Here is a 19,931-nt window from a genome sequence, read left to right on the forward strand (position 1 = left end):
AAAATTCAATGATTTTATCTGATTGTTTATGAGCCTAATATCTTTATTCGACGGACAGTTAACTGACTGTTTATTAGAAGATTGAAAAATCGGGTCTTGAGCGTACTTTGTATTGTAACAAAAAAAAATTTGTTGAAATTGATCTTTTTTTTTACTTTAGTGAATGGTAGCGACCCCTAAATTTTAATATTAAAATCGGAAAAAAATACCATATACTATGCTTATATGGTAGAACATAATGCAGAGGTGTCCCATTAAAAAATCGAAAAAAAGATTTTTTCGACCATATAAGAAGCACCCTAACGTTTACTGTGGCATAAGGTCCTACTTTTGGTACAGAAAAAAATAGGTAAAAAATTAAAAAAAAGTCAATTTTGGATTTTTTATAAATGTTTAAAATTTTTATTTTTGAAAAATAAATTTTTTCAAACCGGAATTTACTTGAATTTTTGTTTGAATATGTGGAAAAAATAATTTCAATACCAAATTTTTTTTTAAGTTTTTTGAAAATTTCTATATAGAAAAAATTATTTTTTTTAAAAACGGCTTCAAAAATTAAAAAAATCAAAATTCCCAAAAATTCCTATATATATATATAAGAAATCAAACGGAATATTTTGTTTGAAGATTCTAACTATTAAAAAAACTGTGTTTTCTTATGTTAAAATCTTGTTCTTGTTTTTTTTTTTTTAGAATTCTCATAAGATTAATGATCAATATTTAATGTAGTTCTGTGAAGTTAACTTCCATTGATAATTTTCCCAACATTCAAACAGTTTGAAACAAACATTCCTTATCATTGCACAGTACCTGCATCAATTTTGTTTGTTTTTGAAATTGTTTTCTCACAGAGCCTGTTGGAAGTGTGTCTCCAAAAATAAATCTTAATGACCAATTTCAAGTTGTGCACGTAGCTTTAGGCCACAGCTATGCGATGTTATGTCCGGGTCAGTCATATCCTGTTCCAGCTTTTAGGTATAAATAACCAATTATAATTAACATATTATTTTTTATGACTGAGTAGCCTTTTTTTTTTTCTTGAAAACGGAAAAGGATAAATCTTTCATTCATTGTCAACTGAAACCTGAATTTTGTTTTAAAAGGATAATTTTTTTGAAAATTTTGCAATTTTTATTTAGGTAATTTAAGAAAAAAGCCAACTTAAAAACAATTCAAAAATTATTATTAAGCTCAATTACTTGAATAAAATTTCCCTGTAACAGTTGAACAATTTACACTCTAAGCCCAACATTCATTGATTAAAATGTTTCCAAGTTCCTAAATATTAAACTAATTTTTTCTTTAACTTTAATTCAGAACCTGTTGGAAGTGTTCCACCGAAAATAAATCTTCACGATCAGTTTCAAGTGGTTCATGTCGCCTTAAATAATAGTTATGCAATGTTATGCCCTGGTCAATCATATCCAGTTCCTGCTTTTAGGTTAGTAGAAATTCAATAAAAAAGCCTGTATGAACGAAAATTGGATGAATTTCGTGTTTCCCTGTTTTTGTTACAACTCGAACTCGATCGGAAGATATTTTTCAACCATTCTCTAAAACCTTATCCCAACATAAAAATAATCAAACTACATTTAAATTTAAAATTTTGTCCTATAGAACCTGTTGGAAGTGTTTCACCAAAAGTTGACGATAGAGATGAATTTACTCATACAAAAGTTCGATTGAATTCCGATAAGGCACTTATTTGTCCAGCTCAGTCATATCCAGTACCGGCTTTTAGGTAAAAGGTTACAAAATTTGACAAATATTTAACTTCTTTCTGTAATTTCTATTCCAACTTCGAAGGCAGTTTAGAAAATAATATTTAGTAAAAAAATTGGTTAAATAAATTTCAGAACCTGTTGGTAGTGTGGCTCCTAAAGTTGACATTAAAGACGAGATTAATTATGCCCGTACAAAAATTCAACAGAGTTTTGCATTGATTTGCCCAGCACAATCTTATCCAGTACCAGCATTTAGGTTAGTTTATTTTACCTAAACATAAATAAGATCTTCTTCCACATTCAGGCAGTTTTTGAGAAGTTTTTGTTTTGAATAAAATAAAAGAAAATGTTGGATCCATTACTTATTTTATTTTTTGAATTATCTGAATATAGAACCAGTTGGAAGTGTTGCTCCTAAAGTTGATGCAAAAGATCGTATAAATTATGTTGATACAGCGAGTCATATTGATATGAGTTTAACTTGTCCAGCTCAGTCTTATCCAATGCCAGCTTTTAGGTAAATTTTTAAATATTTTTTTTTTCAAATTTTCCAGTTAAGTTTTTCCTCAATTAACTGAATACAAATAACTCTTAGCTAACAGGGTACCACCAACTTCAAACGTTTCCTTAAAAAAAGTAGTATTTAAATAAATTTCAATTTTGTATAAAAAATGTTTAGAACCAGTGGGATCTGTTGCACCAAAAGTTGATATGAACGATAAAATGGGATTTTCTATTCGAAATTTTGGAAAAGATTTGAGTCTTCTTTGTCCAGCTCAATCTTATCCAATGCCAGCTTTTAGGTGAGCTATAATTTTTTGAATGATCACTTTTCCTAGTTACACATTAGGCTGGGTCAAAAAACATTTTTTTCGAATTTCAAATCTTAATAGCGCGGAAAAGTTGCGAGTATTGAAATCTAAGAAGGGTTTTAAAAAATAATCTAAATCGGTTAAACTAACCGATTCCAGTTCGACCCTAAAGCTTGAAAAAAATGTTAAAAAAATTAAATTTTTAGAAAAAAAAATTGACGCCTTATTTTTTAAATATAATATTTTTAGACAAATCTTTTATGAGCTAAGTTTTAGGTAGAAAAAAACAACTGTTCAAATATTTTTAGAAAAAAAAAATTGAGCACCCTAACGCCTTATTTTTTTTTAGTAAAATAATCTTAGACAACTCTTTAATGAGCTAAATATTAAGTAGAAAAAAAAAATTGTTCAAATTGGGTAAGGACTTCTGGGGTTTTGACATTTATAAAAATAATGCAAAAATCCTATTTTTACCATATTTTTTCAAAATTTTTTAGCAAATGGTCTATATTTGGTAAATTATTATTTTTACCAAATACCTATCTAAGAAGTAAGAATTAAGTTGAGTGAAAGTCATAAAGTAGCTGAAGATTTAAATATCTGTCAGTCAACATGGCTTTGACTATTTATCATGCTCTTCGCCGCACAGTGGTGCGTTTGGTGCTTTACTTCTTCTCTATTTTTGCATATGTTCATAAAAATTGATTATATTGGCGTTTTATTGCTGCCAACTAAGTTTTTATGAAAATAAATAAATTTTTTATTATATTTTTATGGATATAAATTTCATCTAAAGCTTAACTCTTCCCAACTTCAAGCAGTATAGTTAGGCTACATAGATAAATTGATTTATTATTATTTATTTTGTTTACAAATCAATTAGAACCTGTTGGATCTGTTGCACCAAAAGTTGAGATCAAGGACAAAATGAGCTTTTCCGGTGGTAGTCTAGGACATAATTTAAACCTTTTGTGTCCTTCTCAATCGTATCCAATGCCAGCTTTTAGGTAAGAGGTTAAAGTATGATTTATTTAACATCACCGACACACCGTATTTAATTTCGAGGTTTTAGAGTATTCATAAAACAATTGTTCAAAAGTCAGGACTTTAAAGTTGCAGCTTAAAACGGCTATCCAACCTGAATTCTCCTGTAAATTCCGTTTTTATTGATGTTTTATAGTTTTATTCAACAAGCTTAGAACCAGTTTTGTAAAAGTAAGATTTTATAAAAGATGCCCTCCCAACATTCACACCAGTTTTTGAAAAATGTTTACCATCCAGTTCTTAAAATATGTGTTTATGTAATTTTTCTCAATGTAGAGCCAGTTGGAAGTGTAGCTCCACGAGTTAGTAAAAAAGATGGATTCAGTCATGACTCAATTCGAAGTGGTTTGTCACTTGCTCTTTTGTGTCCAGCTCAATCATTTCCGGTACCAGCTTATAGGTATGACTAAAAATATATAATTTCTCTGCAAAATAACGGCCCATATCTTACCCCCAACCAACATTCAGTCAAAATCACCCAACTACTGTGTTATTATTTTATGAACAAGAAATTTATTCAATCTTTGTCTATATAGAACCCATGGGAAGCGTTGCTCCAAAAGTCAGTATCACAAGTCAGTTATTAAATGCTGGTATTGAAAGTTCAAAAGATGTCTCATTATTTTGTCCAGCACAATCATTTCCAGTTCCTATGTACAGGTACGAAAAAGATTTTCATCGACGAATCGTACACGAAACTTATCCCAACATTCTCAAGACCTCGTTAAAGAATAAGGAAATTTTTCTAGATGTATTAATAATTTTTTCACAGAACCTATGGGAAGTGTTGCCCCAAAAGTGAGCGTTATTGATCAATTGCAAAATGCTGCAGTTAAAAAAGGCATATCTGTTGCTCTATTTTGTCCAGCTCAATCATTTCCAGTACCAGCTCATAGGTTAGTTTTTGGCTTATTGAAAACTTAGTACCAAAGAATACTCTAAAGTTACGTTTTAGCGTAGTCAAAAGAAAATAGAAAAATAAAAATAAGTTCTTACAAAAAAAATAATTTACCCTAAAAATCAGGGCCCAACTTTCCAACATACAGTTTTTTTCCTTTTATTTATGTCGTCTTGACATTTTTTTTAAATTATTTTAAAATTTTAGAACCTGTTGGTAGTGTGGCGCCAAAAGTAAACAAAAAAGATGAGTTTAATCATGAGAGAATTAGAAATGGTTTGGAAATAGCGATTCAGTGTCCAGCACAATCATTTCCAGTACCAGCTTACAGGTAAAATATTTTGCTAAGCCTAAACAAAAATCAAGAAAAGATTATTTTGAAGAACCTTGTCTTCAGTGAGGTAAAAAATCTAAGCAGTTCTTTTGTTCAAAGCATTTCAAGCTACTTTAGTATATGTAAATAAGATAATAATAAGATAAGATAGGTCAAGCATTATGAGGGTTTTAAAAAAATTCAAAAAAAGTGATCTAAATTACAAATCGGTGTCGGTGGCTAGTTAATCTATTTTAAAAACTGTTGAACAATATCAAAAACCGAATACCTTTAATGTACCCATATCCACACATTCAGGTAGCTTGTTTATAGAATTTCAGTTAGCAGGATATCCTATCCCATGAAACCTAAACGATTGAATTTTATTTTCACTTTTGCACAGAGCCCGTTGGAAGTGTTCAGCCTAAGATAAGCGTAGCTGATCGTCGAAAAGATGCTGAAGCAAAAATAAATGAAAGTTTATGTATATTTTGCCCAGCTCAATCTTATCCCGTACCATCGTTTAGGTAATTGACTTTTTATCCACAGAAGCTCTTTACTACTACGAAGTGTTTTCAAATCATAAATAATAAATGTAGAAAAAATTAAACGTTAAACTACGGGTACCCTTTCTCAACTTTTCTTAATTTTTTATGGCATTTTTATTAAAAACTTGAACTTTTTTTTTTTTAATTCAGAGCCTGTTGGAAGTGTTGCACCTAAAATTAATTTAGCCAATCGTAGAAATGATGCTGAGGCTGGTATTAATGAAACTTTGAGCATATTTTGTCCAGCGCAATCATACCCTATACCAGTTTATAGGTAAATCATTTGTTAAAAATGTACCAAACATTTATACTTTCAAACTTCTAGGATTTTGTGGATTTTTTTTTATATTTGAATAGCGACAATGATCGACAATGTGGTACCCTATTTATTAAACCAACTCTGAGGTGTGAAATTCAGATAGTTTATATTATTTTGATTAGGTATGTTTTTTAATCACAAAAATTTCTTAGAACCTGTTGGCAGCGTTGCTCCAAAAATCAATATTGGTGAACGTCTTCGCGATGCTGGTTCGAAAATTAATAGCAGTCTTGCCTTATTTTGTCCAGCACAGTCATATCCAGTGCCAGCTTATAGGTTTGTTTTTATTTTAGTCCTCAATTTCGTTTAAAAATTATATTGGTCTTAAACTTTTTTCCTTATGAATAAGAAGCACGTATGTTCAATGCAACCTCAACCAATTCCACAATTCCAACATTCAAGAGCAACAAAAAAAAAAAAAAAAAAAAAACAATTTAAATAGCTTTTATAGTTGACTAATTCCTTGTTTTGCTTTCATAATAATATAGAACCAGTCAGCAGTGTTGCCCCTAAAATAAGTGTTGAAAATCGCTTGAAAAATGCTGAATCACGATTTGGAAGCAGTTTTAGTTTATTTTGTCCAGCTCAGTCTTACCCAGTTCCAGCTTATAGGTATTTTATAAATTGTTTTTTTATGAATTCTAACTTCAGCAATTTTTGCATACATTAAAGTTGAGTCTACGGCTCTGAAGGGATTTTCCTTAAATTGAAATTTAAAATTTTTGAAATCGAAAAGATAATTTTTATTCAGGAAAATTGAAGAATTTTTTATAGGCCACATTTTAAAAACAGGTCAGTGAACTTTTTGGAAATTTTGTTTTTTTTTTGCGTTGTTTTTTTCTCAAAAGGTTTCAAGACTTTTGTTAAAAAAAATTTACTTTTCTGTCGAACTTTTTCTAAATTTTAATTCGTAATGACCCGTTTCATTTCTTTTAATTTTTCTTAGAAATCTACGTTTTAAAATACGGCTTAAAACTTTATCCCAGCATTCGAAAAAAAAAATTGAATTTAATTACTCATAGTTCAGTTGATAAAATTAATTTTTATCATTTTCTCAGAGCCCGTTGGCAGTGTTAGTCCAAAATTCAATGCAAATGATGAGCTGAATATGGTTCGATCACGCTTACATAACAACGCAACACTCCTATGCTTGGCACAATCTTATCCTGTTCCGATTTTTAGGTGAATTGATATAAATTAATTGTTAATTAAATTTTTGGTACGTGTATCTTGATTATTTAACCATTTCTACTGGGAATCTGAAGGATGATTTTTCATTTTTATCACTCTGCTCGATTTTTTAATTGCATTTATATTTAGGATAGTGTTAATTCTTTCGAAAATAAACTAAAGCCAAATTCTATTCAAATTTTTTCTTCCATACCGGTACATTTTGATTAAAACTCGAGCGAAAACTTCACGACTTTTATTTTAGTCTTTCAGTACTTATAGTAGTCAATAATTTTGATATTTGATAGATAAGGTTTTTGGTAGTAAAAAAAAAAAAATTATTTTCAAGTCGAGTATTTCGGACGATCTTAAAAGATGTAAATTTTCTACCTTATCCCAGCAATCAATAAACCATTTATTGTGTACTACTTTCATAGAAGAATTCATGTTTTCGTATTAAATTTTCTTACTCCAATTTTCAACAGAACCCGCTGGAAGTGTAGGTCCAAAATTTAATGCTATAGATGAACTAACAAAAGTTCGTTCTCGTTTACATCGAAACGTTACGCTTCTTTGCTTGGCACAATCTTATCCAGTCCCAATATTTAGGTGATGTTTGTAATGCTGTTATATTTTTAAAACTCTGTTATTTGTTATAGACTACATTTTTGTTTTTTTTTGTTATTTTTCAAAACAATCTTAAAGGTTTCAAAGAGAATTCTGATACAAACAATCCTATCCCAACGATTTAGGCAAAAAAAATATTCTGAATTTATTACTCGTCTATAGAACCTGTTGGAAGTGTTGGTCCTCGTTTGACATCTGGTGACAAGACACGCAATGTAGATATCGGCTTAAGTCAAAGTACAACTCTTTTGTGTCCAGCTCAGTCTTTTCCAGTGCCGGCATTTAGGTGATTAAGATTTTGTTTTCGTTTATAACTGCAGTCATGCTTTCATTTTGTTTGGACAAAAAAAAACTAAAAGACGAACTAACTATTTTGTTAAAATAAACCCCAATCTTTACTCGGTAAAAAGGAATTGTATTTGGAAAAAAAGTTGATATTTAAAATTTGCATTGTACACGACTTTCTCAACATTCAGTCAAGTTTATAACCACAAACAAGCTTATTAGGTAATGAATTTGCTTTTATTATATTCAATTTGATAAGAACCTGTAAGCGGAGCAGCACCACGTGTTCCATTGATTTCAAAAGTTGCTATAGTGTTTGTAAGCCAAGGCGGTACGCTCGCAGTTTTATGCCCTGCTCAAGGATATCCGGTTCCAAATTATAGGTGAGAGATCATTTTTTCCAGACTATTTCAGACTTCAGGTTACTTTAAAATATATAGTACATTAAAGAAGTTTCAAAAATTGTATATTTCCACCCATCATTCAGGAGGTTTATTTTTTTACAATTTCAGAAAAACTATGTTTAAAAATATTTCATGTTTAATTAAAAAAAAATTTCAGAACCGGTTAGTAGTGCTACGCCTAAAGTTTCGTCATTATCAAAATTTGATATGAAAACTCATCCCGGAAAGTCCACAATCGCTTTATTGTGCCCTGCTCAAGGATTTCCTGTACCACTTTTTAGGTATTCCTTTCGTTAAATTATTTCTAGCAACAACCTTATCCCAACAAGAAGGCTTTTTTTTAGATCTTTGTTCACTTAAAGAAAATAATAATCAATTTACATATGTATTTTAGAACCCGTTTCCAGTACTGCCCCGAAAATTCCATCAGTCAGTGCAAGGCCAATAACTGTCAGTCACTTTAGTAGTATTTCCATTTTATGCCCAGCACAGGGTTATCCAGCTCCAAATTTTAGGTTTGTTTTCAATTTTTGTTTATTTGGGTATCAGAAAGTTGTGAACAACATAAACCTTGTAAGCACATACATTCTTGACTTACTTTTTTGTCAAATTCAAATCCCAATATTTTGCCTTACAATCAATTAAATTAAATTTTGTAAGCCCATTAGTCCTTGTTGGTAACAGTTTTTAACCTATTCCATAGCTGCATTTTGAGTTGAGTTTTCTTAGATCAAACTAGCTATTTTCAAATTTACCTAAATTAAAGTACCAAAGTTTGATTTTGTTTTGTAGGCCCATTTAATTTTCATATATTTTGAACCGAACAATTACACTGCTGAGCTATAAATTTCTCTGATCAACATTAATCATGTAAGCGCATACATATTGCACCACTTTTTGATGCGATCTTGAAAATTAAAGCTTGAAGGTACAAAATCTTGACTTTAATTCTGTAAGCGCTATAGATCAAACTTTTCATTGTAACCTGAAATAAAGTAAACCAGATGTTTTTTGTAAGCATAACTATTTTTATACATACGTTGATTAGAAGCGTATCATAGCCGAGTTATAAATCTCTTGAACCAACATTAATCTTGTAAGCGCATACATTTTGCGCTATATTTTGATGCAATCTTCTATTGTAAAGTTTGTAGCTACAAAATTTGAATTCTAATTTTGTAAGCCTATAAAATGTTGTATTTTTTTTGTTAAAATACGTTCAACTTTCACTACATCCCAACATTCAGCTTTTAGATATTATATAATCCATAGGAAAATTTTTCTAAATATTTTTTTCTTAAACTTCTTAGAGCCCGTTTCAAGTAGCCCTCCATCAATTAATGCTCTCACATATAAGCCCAATGTTATAAAGGCAAACATGAGTACTGCTATTTTATGTCCAGCTCAAGGCTATCCAGCACCCGGATTTAGGTTAGTAACCTTATACCATTGAATAATTACAAATAGAAGTGACACCGCAGATTACTCATGCGACTATAAGAGTACCGGAAGATAGATGAACTACAGGTTTGCGCCTCAACTATCATGTATTTTCGAGTTGAATCTTAACTAATAATTTTTTTAAACCTTCATAAAAAAATTAATAATTATTATTATACATTTCAAAGAGCTTATATTGATATAAGTTTTCGTATTTTAAAAAGTCGTATTAGTCTAGAGAACAAGGCCGATGCCTTTTACTCCTACTGGCCTAGGTTCGAATACCGGTAAAATTTGAAACTTTTTTTTTTGCGGAGATTTTTTTTGAGAAATTTAATTAATTTTTATTCTAGTAATGTAGAAAAAAAAAACAATCTCAATCTCCCGTCAGATTCGAACCTGGGCAGGTAAACTTAACAAGCATGCACCTTATCCTTTAGGCTATCTCCACTTTTTGAAATAGGAAAACTTTTATCCATATGTAAGCTTTTTGGGATTTGATTTTGGGTTGCTGGACTTGCTTTTGGATTGTTGGCTTTGCTTTTGGATTGTTGGATTTGCTTTTTTAATTCAACGCACGATACTAGCGACTACAATTTTTTTTTTATTCAATGCTTATACTCAAAAAATTCAAATTCCAAGAATCCAGAATCCAGAATCCGCATTATTTTTAAACATTTAAACCATAAAAAATATCTACTTACTCCCAACAATTCAAGCTTCTTTATTTCTATTTACGCTTTTAAATATTGAGACTTATTATTTAAAAAATCTATCTTAGAACCCGTCTCAAGCACGGCTCCAAAAATGCCTGAGCTAATTCAAAAACCATTGGAGTTACAAAAATCTCGTTCAATTTCGTTGTTGTGTCCAGCGCAAGGGTATCCCGCTCCAGCTTTTAGGTTTGTTATTTTTTTCTATCAAAATATTCAACGGTCAATATTTGATTTTACAGAGCCCGTTGGAGCTAAAGCTCCTTCTATTTCAAATGATATAAAACGCTCCTGGATTGAACGTGAGCTGAATAAAAATTTCGTTTTATTCTGTCCAGCACAAGCATTTCCTGTCCCAGCATTCAGGTTATTTTTAGTAATTTGATTTTTTTTGTTAATTGAAAATCTTCCATAAAACTATAGAACCAGTTGGAGCAAAGGCGCCAGCATTAGCTATCGATACCAAGTGGTCAGGTATTGAAAGACGCCATGAGTCTGATTTTGCTCTGTTATGTCCGGCTCAAGCATTTCCGGTACCAGCTTATAGGTACTGTAGTATTCTCTTCCACGCATTGTCTTTCTTTTAGTATTTTTTTTTGCTACCCGGCTACTATTTTGATTGAGACAAAAAATATGTGTCAGATGAAAATTACTGCAGTTGTACTCGAGTGTAAACAAAATGACCAACCCAGCGGGTGATACATAAGCAGGAAACAACTTCATTCATAATATTTCTGTTTGTGTGTACAATTTTGTTTGTATTTCTTTTTTCTTGCAATCTGACAGCTGTCATACAAAAACTACTTTGTTTTCGTTCTGTTTCAGTCACACATTAAGTTTCCACAGGCTTGAATTTCTTATATCTATCTCACTTTGACAATTATTCAGCACGCATGTCTGATGAGAAAATTCCCCTTAAAATGACTCTCTTAAAACAACTGTCAAAATTAGCAACTTGTTGCATAACTGTCTCTCTCTAATTCTCTTTCTGAAAAGAGACGAATTTTCTCCATCTGTCGAAGGGGTTTGTTTACATCAGTCGATCTCTATCGAATAATGCATTTGTCTCTTATTTTCTGTCTTCTTTTCGAAGAAGATTGCTTTCTCGCTTGGTTGTTGTTTACAAAAACATGTTTATCACGTTTATAGGTCGACTTTCGATTACCGGCTTGTGTTTGTGTAGATGTAGCAACATGTGGTTGCAGTCATTCATAAAGTTGCCCTCGTAAATGTTGTCACTTTCGTTTGCATGAGTGAAAGGGAAGATAAAGAGTCGCAATCGACAACATAAAACCTCAAGGTCGTTGCTCGCCTATAGAGTTGGTTTGGGTCAAGCAACTTGTTGCAGTCCTCATATATACATTTTTATCGGCTGTGGAATGACTCAGATTCAATGAAAGTGGGATTTTCTGTTTAGTTTGTTTCTTCTTTTTTGCCGGCTGTAGGTATGTTTGTATAATTATAGTGTTGTCGTTTGTGAGCTGATGGCGACGATGATGATGGTGGGGTTGGTTTGTTTTGGCTGTGAAATTGAGGCGTGCACATAATGCACGTGTGAACTCGAACATGGTCTTCGTCGGCAAAAATCATTTCATGTATCTTAACACTTTTGTTTTCACTTCTATTTGTATCTGGTTCTGATGGTGGTGAAGTATGGTGGATGATAAGTGTAGTATATCCTTGGAATTGAACAAAAAGTGGTGTTTTTTTAGAATGGGGATGTTTTTTTGTTTTATTAACCAGTCTGTTCGGTTGTATAATAGGGAAATTAATTGAAGGTTGAATGGGTGGATGCGGGCGGAATTGTTTTGTTTCTGTTTACTTTCATGTGGGAAGTGAAAGACTGGAATAAGTGTTTAAGAGGCCAAGGTTATTTTTTTTTTTTGTTTCGAGTAGATAACATTTAGGTAGGTATAATGTCGCCGGTGTTGAGTGGAGTTGGAAATTTTTGGTGACCTTGTTTAATAATGCAGGCAAGGTTAGATTAAAGGTTGCTATTTTAGTTTTAGGTAGTTATTGAATTTGAATTTTTTTTTGCTTTAGGTTAAGGGTTAAAGGAGTTAAAGAAGATACATACTTTAGCTAGTTACCTATAGCAAATGTTTTTTCCTGACGAATTTAAGAAATAATTATGAAAAAATCCGAAAATTTGACGACTTCTTTTAATAAAACTTCTTAGAGCTTAAATTTCTATAATTTTAGAAAAATGTTGGGGAAAGCAAAACAAATTTTATTTTCTAAGAAAGTTCGATCCGAAGATTGCATTGTCGAAAAATATAGTTTTCACGGAATAACATACATATAAAAAAATATGCACTGCAAAGTAGGGTAGAGTTGCCTATTGGCGGCCGTCTCCAGTATCCGGCCACCTTTCGGAAAATCGTTATAACTAGTGATTTCGTAGGCTTTATTCCAAAATTTTGCTCTTATACTATTCATTTATATTTAAGAATAGCATAAGAGCGAAAATTTGGAATAAAGCCTACGAAGTCACTAGTTATAACGATTTTCCGAAAGGTGGCCGGATACTGGAGACGGTCGCAAATAAGCAACTCTACCCAAGCACTTTGGCCTTAAAATTGCGTGTCCAAAAATTATGCTTAAACTGTATAACTAATTTAATTTAATGCCACAACTTTTTCTTCTTTTACTATTTAGCCATGAATTAATTTAAAATATAAAGTTCACTTAAATTTAATTTCTATAGCTTTTGAGTAGTACACAACTTAATTTTTTACTTTGACAAAACAAAGCTACATAATGTGTAATTGTGTACGGCTCTGAGAATTTCAATATTATCAAAATAATAACATTCAGGTAGTTTTCTCCAATACTTAATATTATTTTCTCAAATTTCATTTATTTTATACTTCATTTATGTATCCAGAACCTGTAGGAGCAAAAGCACCTACTTTCTCTTTGGAATACAAACTTATTCAAGTTCAAAAAGTTCAGCGTTCAAGTTTTGCTCTTTTGTGTCAAGCTCAAAATTAACCAAAAGTTGTTCAAAAAATAATATCTTTTTCTATTACCTATGCCATGAGTTACAGGCTTTTAACTTATTGAGGCCTACTTTTGAAAGAAACTTTATCCCAACTTTTTTTTTCTGATTTTATCATGTTAAAAACAATTTTTTAAACTTTGCATTTACAGAGCCCATTGGCTCGAAAGCACCAGCATTTGCAAGTGATGTTGCCACGTTTACTCATCGCTCTGATATAGCAACAACATTGGCTCTCGTGTGTCAAGCTCAAGCATTTCCTGTTCCGATATTTAGGTAGACATGAACAAATTAATATTTTTTTTTTGACAAAAAAAAATGTTACTTAGTCAGGGAGACTCCTATTTTTCAACATTTTGTGGCAAATTTATATCACACTCTCAAAGTACCAAATTGACTTTTCAGAACCTGTAGGTTTTAAGGCACCTTCATTTCCAAGTGTTGCCTCAAGATTTACAATTCAAACACCACAACACAAGGCTTTGGTTTTAACTTGTGAGGCACAATCTTATCCTGTTCCAGTTTTTAGGTAACTTTTTTTTAAAAGCTCACAAAACAATACAAATAAATTTGTTTTTAAGAGCTAACGGTTTATTATGTTTTATACTATGGCATTAAATTATGCAATTTAATGCCAAAATCTGCCAATTAAATAATAGATATTATGTTGGTAGCTCGTATGTTAATCAATACTTTTTTAAGAAGTTTTTGTACCGGATAATTCCGTAGACTTGTTCAAAATTAACCTCTCAACATTCAGAGTAAGATTTTTTTTATTAAAAAGATAAAACAAAAAATTAGACCTTAATTTATTCAGAACCCGTTGGATATAAAAAGCCATCATTTTCGAGTGATGCAACATCGTTTGGCAGCCATACACCTGAGAATTCTACCATAGCAATGTTGTGTCAGGCTCAAGGTTATCCTGTTCCACTTTTTAGGTAAATTTTTTTTCAATATTGACTGGAATATTATCATGCCTGTCGGAGCAAAAGCACCTACATTTTCTTCCGATTCCAAAGGAAGCATATTTGTTCGAACAGTTAAATCAAGTTTTGCTCTTTTATGTCAAGCTCAAGCATTTCCAGTTCCCTTGATAAGGTAAAACCACATTATTGTGGAAAGATCAAAAACTTTTTAAATTTGCCTTTGACAATATCTTTTAAAAACCATAAGAAAAACACTATTATTTTCGATAGAATATTTATTAAGCTTAAATCACATTAAAAAACACATTAAAACAGAACAAAAATACTATCCCAACTTCAGGTTTTTAAAGTAACTTGGTTATAAAATATTAAAATTTTTTAATTTTTTTTTAAAGAACCTGTTGGTGCTAAAGCTCCTACATTTGCTACGGCCTCAAAAACAAGTAGTTTCCTTGAAGAATCTGGCAGTGATTTGGTGTTACTATGTCAAGCACAAGCTTTTCCAGTTCCCCTCTTCAGGTATTACATACAAAATTTTTTCGTTAGGTAAACAGTTTTTTCTCTAACAATGTTTTATTTGAAAGCTTTAACTCAGTTTTGGCAAATACAAAATTAACTCCAGCTTAATAAAGTACAGAGATTTCTTTTTTTTCAATTTTTTTATATGAGAATCCGAATAAGATTGTAAAATCAATACCCTCCCAACATTTAAGCAAAATAGACATTTTTCGAAAGTACATTTTAATATTTTAATTTTCAGAACCAGTAGGATCTAAAGCACCAACATTTGCAACCATGTCAAAAATAAGTAGTTCATCTTATTCAGGTGGTCAGAGTCTAGCTCTTCTTTGTCAAGCTCAAGCATTTCCGGTTCCTTTGACGAGGTATTTAAATTTTGTTACAAAAAATACAGAATTTGAATTCCATTTCCAACATTAGGGCCAATTTTTTAAGAAGATAACAAGTACCTACTTAAATCAATTCTATGTATTTTTTTTTACAGAACCTGTAGGAGCAAAAGCTCCAACATTCTCAACCGATTCGATTGTTTTTTCTTACATTCGATCAATAAATCAAAGTTTCGCTCTTCTTTGTCAAGCTCAAGCATTTCCTGTTCCTCTAATAAGGTACTTTTTTTTTAATCATTCAGCGCAGAGTTTTTTTTTTGTTTAAAGTAGTTTTAAAAAAGTTTTAAAAATTCTATATGAAACATTTTAGAACCGGTCGGTGCCAAAGCTCCAACATTTTCAACCGATTCAAGTTCTTTTACTTACACTCGAGCAGTTAACCAGAGTTTTTCGTTATTATGTCAGGCTCAAGCATTTCCTGTTCCACTTATTAGGTAAAAATATAATAAAAATAGTACTTATTAACGTAAATCCCCAACATATCAGCAGTTTCATGGTAGTTAAAACAAAATTTAAATTTAAATTTTCTAAAATTTTCAGAACCCGTTGGTGCTAAGGCTCCTACATTTTCTACAGACTCAAATGTTTTTTCTTATACACGATCTGAAAATCAAAGTTTTGCGTTACTTTGTCAAGCTCAAGCTTTTCCGGTTCCATTAATAAGGTTTGATTATTTAAAATATACAGAATTCTTAACATACTAGTCGATTAATTCAATTCAGCTGAGCTGAATTAGCTCAAAAGGAAAGTTTTAGAGCTCAGCATGAAGATAAAGTTTTAAAGTAGCGAAAAATCTAACAGTTCTTTCAATTCAGCAGTAGTTTAGTTAAGACCTTGAGATTTTTGTACTTATAAATTATTAATAATTTAATTTGTTCCTTAAAATCTTACAATAGTCTAAGTTTTAAGGCGTTAAATCAAATTCAGCTCGGCTGAATAGCTCAGAAAAATATTTTTTGATATGTTTCAAGCAGAAATTTTTTTTGCATTCAGAAAAACAATTGATAATTTCAATTCAGCAAAGCTGAATTACGTAATATGCTATACCTTCATAGTAAATTGATCGTAATCAAAAGATTTTTTGTAACTTTTTCATTTAAGGTAACTTGGTAGATCACTTCCAACATGGTTCTTGAAAGTTTAATTCCTAAATTTTGTTTCCTTATTTATTTTTAAATAATTTGTCTACAGAGCCCGTTGGCGCCAAAGCTCCAACATTTTCATCGGATTTTAAAAGTTTTTCCCTAACTCGTCATGTTGAACAAAGTTTTGCGTTACTATGTCAAGCTCAAGCCTTTCCTGTCCCACTTATAAGGTAGTTTTTTTTTTTTATTTTTTAAGCTATTAAAACCTTGTGTCTTTTTTGTCTTTGTTCCTTCAGAGCCAGTTGGTGCCAAAGCTCCAACTTTTTCAAATGATGTTACAAGTTTGTCATTTAAAAGACGTTTTGGTGAAAGTTTTGGTCTTTTATGTCAAGCGCAGGCATTTCCTGTTCCTATTTTTAGGTAATTATATTTTAAGTTGAAAACTGGTTTGGAATTTTCTTAACACTCAGGCAGTTTTTTTTGTTTCTATCTTATATTAATACAGTGCTTAGGCTTATTTAGGGTAAATTTTCTCTATTCTTAGAACCTGTTGGAACAAAAGCTCCAACATTTTCATCTGATCTTACTCTACAAGCTTTTAAGCGTCCAGTTGGTGAAAGTTTTGCTCTTTTATGTCAAGCTCAGGCTTTTCCAGTTCCATTTACAAGGTAAAACTCAAGTCAAGCATAAGGTACCAATAAGTTTTCTCTTAATTCGGGTATTTTTTTTTTTTCTAATGATGTGAATATAGCTTACAAATTTTTGAAATGAGAAAAATACTAAACGATATTTTTCCTTTTCTTAGAACCGGTTGGTGCCAAAGCACCTACTTTTTCGACAGAATCAAAAAGTTTTACTTTTGTTAAACAAATTGGACAAAGTTTTGCATTGCTTTGTCAAGCTCAGGCGTTTCCTGTCCCATTAATGAGGTTTGTATAAAAGTTTTAATAAATTTTCTGATATTGCTTATAGAACCTGTGGGATTTAAAGCACCAACATTTTCAAACGCTGCTAAAAGTACAACTTTTGTTCACGCGACAAATGAGAGTTTTGGTCTTTTGTGTCAGGCTCAAGCTTATCCAGTTCCATTGATTAGGTGTGGCTAATATAATTTCGTAGATTCTTACTTATGACAGTCAAGTGATTGAATTCAGGTTTGCTGAATGTGCTTACTATTCATGAGTTGTACCAAACAAAATATTCAGCAATCAAATATTTTGTCTGAATATATTTCAATTGAAGTTTTCGTGATCATAATTAAAATATTGTGTTCAAAATTTTATATTTATTGAATTCAGCTGAGCTGAATTGAGTAAAATAATACCGAAATAGCTATTAAGTTTGAAAATAAAACGTCATTTAAGAAAAAACTCGATTACACACGGAAAAAATACTAAAATAATTTTGTTCGCAGAAGGGTACCTTTACTCATTTGATCTTATGGAAATAAAAATCAATTTTTTTTAGAACCGGTGGGATTTAAGGCTCCAACATTTTCTAATGATGCCAAAAGTTCATCTTATATAAGATCAGTGAACCAAAGTTTTGCGTTACTTTGCCAAGCACAAGCATATCCTGTACCATTAATAAGGTGTGAATATGAATTTTATAAAGAATAAGTCTCCTCTTAGATACTCAAATCTGTAGTATAATTTTGTAAGCAACATAATTTCTTTTAAGAGGAAATGTCAAATATTATAATGAACTTGCTGAAAACGAGCTGAATAGCACAAATAATATCAAAAATTGATTTCTTAGAAGCTTAATAGAAAAAATAATTTTGCTAATATTTTTTTAACAGATTTGAAAATGTAACGTATTTTATTATTTTTGTATTGATGCTTTCTCTTTTCTTTCTCTTTTATTATTTATTTTTAGTAGCTACTAAAGCCAACCATAAATGAGCGTGAAAGCGAAAATCCCTCAAAATTATAAAAAAAATCCAACCCACACAAAAGCGATCCAATGGGCCTGCTACTGACGGACGGATCAATGCCAGATCATCCACGGTAGCAGGTAAGTGTTTGTTTTTATTTTCAAACAAAAAAATTAAAGAAATAAAAACTATTTATGTCATCACTTTCATACCAAAAAAATATCGCACTATTTGTCCTTTTTTAATTGCTTAATTCATCAGCTTTTTTTTTCTTTAAAATATTTTAGCCTCCTTTTTAATATTAACTTTTAGAATTTAATAATCGTGCTTTTTTTAAAGAGATTGGGTGGGGGTTATTTGAGTTGCTTTTGTGTTTCATTTGTCGTTGGCTTTAGAGTTCTATTTTTGTTTTATTTAAAATTTTTGGTGTTTGGCTCGTGACATTTAAATCATTTGTTTTAATATGGTACCCATTTCAATGTTCAGAAAAAAATAATTTTTGAAATTTACACCCTAACTGTGTGTTTTTTAATAGAACCCGTTGGAAGTGTTCCACCAAGGTTTTCTGGTGGTCGCTTACAAGAGCTGACAATTTCAAAAGGTGTAAGCGCAACGATTATGTGTTTAGGTCAAGCATTTCCAACACCAACTTTTAGGTAATTTATGATGAAACTTTGCCAGCTGAAGAACAAAAAATAATATTAAAATATTCAGAATTCGAGTAAACTACAAAAATATAGATCTAACCTCAGGGCTCCTCAATAATAGCTGAAAAGTTTAAAAAATGTAAGCATGTGTATAATGTATCTTAAAAAATGCATCTTCAAGTCTAAAACGTTGTCAGTTTATTATAAAAATAAATTATTTCAACATTCAGCACACAATTACAAGTTTTGTATAACATATTTGTTCAATGTTTCTAGAACCTGTTGGGAGTGTTTCTCCAACAATATCAGGTGACCGTTTGCAAGAACTAACTGTCGGTCATAAGAAAAGTTTTTCAATACTTTGTCTTGGTCAAGCCTATCCAATGCCAGCATTTAGGTAATTTCAATGAGTAAAACTAATTCCAACATTCGACAAGTTTTCTGATTACATATTTGAAAAAAATAACATTCCCTTTTTAGAGCCTATTGGACACGTCAAACCTCGAGTTTCTTCCAAAAGTATTGATATTAAAGAAGTACCTTTGGGTGAAGGTTTTGTTGGACTATGTGCCGGGCAGGCTTATCCAGTGCCAATACACAGGTTTCTTTCCATTTTGTTCTCTTACTTCTTTGTTAGATATTTTTCCTTTAGATAGAAATATTTCACCTTCATATTGTCTCGCTAGGGTTCCCTTTAATGTTTATAAACAAATAAAACAAAAAACAAAGTTGAGAAAATGAAATGTTCTTTTTTTTATAATTTATCGCTTGCTTTCATCATTAAATCTCATTTGCATGGCTCATTTAGTAAATTTAAAGCAAAAATAGATGCAATTTTATCGTCCAACGAAAGAATATAATTAAATAAATTGATATTAATGCGCGCTTACAAAGCTGAATTAAAAATAAAAATAAAGCAATTAACAATATTGAAATTCGTTATGAAATTAATTTTTTTTTATAAAAAGGATTTAATAAATAATAATATTAAATATCAGTGAGAAATTCGCTGTTATAAAATTTGATTCATTATAAATCTTCGGGTGATATTTTTTTGTTCTTCACTGTTGATACAGAATATTGATTCTGAACAGGAATAGCATACAACCAAACAATTTTTACATTAAAAAATACGTAAAACAAAACAAAATCAAGCGTGCTTACAAAATTCAGCAACTAATTCAGCGA

The 19,931-nt window shown here is 30.9% G+C and overlaps 1 protein-coding gene across 25 annotated transcripts in view; it reads left to right on the plus strand.

The window, feature by feature from the left end:
* The window catches only part of LOC129919740 (cell adhesion molecule Dscam2), a 197,598-nt gene that overhangs the window by 114,993 nt on the left and 62,674 nt on the right, over positions 1–19,931 (plus strand). For 2 of the 25 annotated variants that reach the window (XM_056000735.1, XM_056000733.1), the window contains exon 6: positions 3,857–3,980. The exons of 10 other annotated variants lie outside the window; for them this stretch is intronic. In XM_056000735.1, coding sequence (XP_055856710.1) covers positions 3,857–3,980 — 124 coding nt within the window. Of the gene's footprint in view, positions 1–1,317; positions 1,442–1,617; positions 1,742–2,403; positions 2,528–3,856; positions 3,981–7,617; positions 7,742–8,301; positions 8,426–8,538; positions 8,660–13,450; positions 13,575–13,703; positions 13,828–14,622; positions 14,747–15,675; positions 15,800–17,025; positions 17,150–19,931 lie in introns of all 25 variants that reach the window. 13 more of the 25 variants (XM_056000738.1, XM_056000742.1, XM_056000750.1 and 10 more) reach the window with 11 other exon arrangements.

This window comes from Episyrphus balteatus, chromosome 4 (genome assembly GCF_945859705.1).
Source record: "Episyrphus balteatus chromosome 4, idEpiBalt1.1, whole genome shotgun sequence".
Classification (NCBI taxonomy): domain Eukaryota; kingdom Metazoa; phylum Arthropoda; class Insecta; order Diptera; family Syrphidae; genus Episyrphus; species Episyrphus balteatus.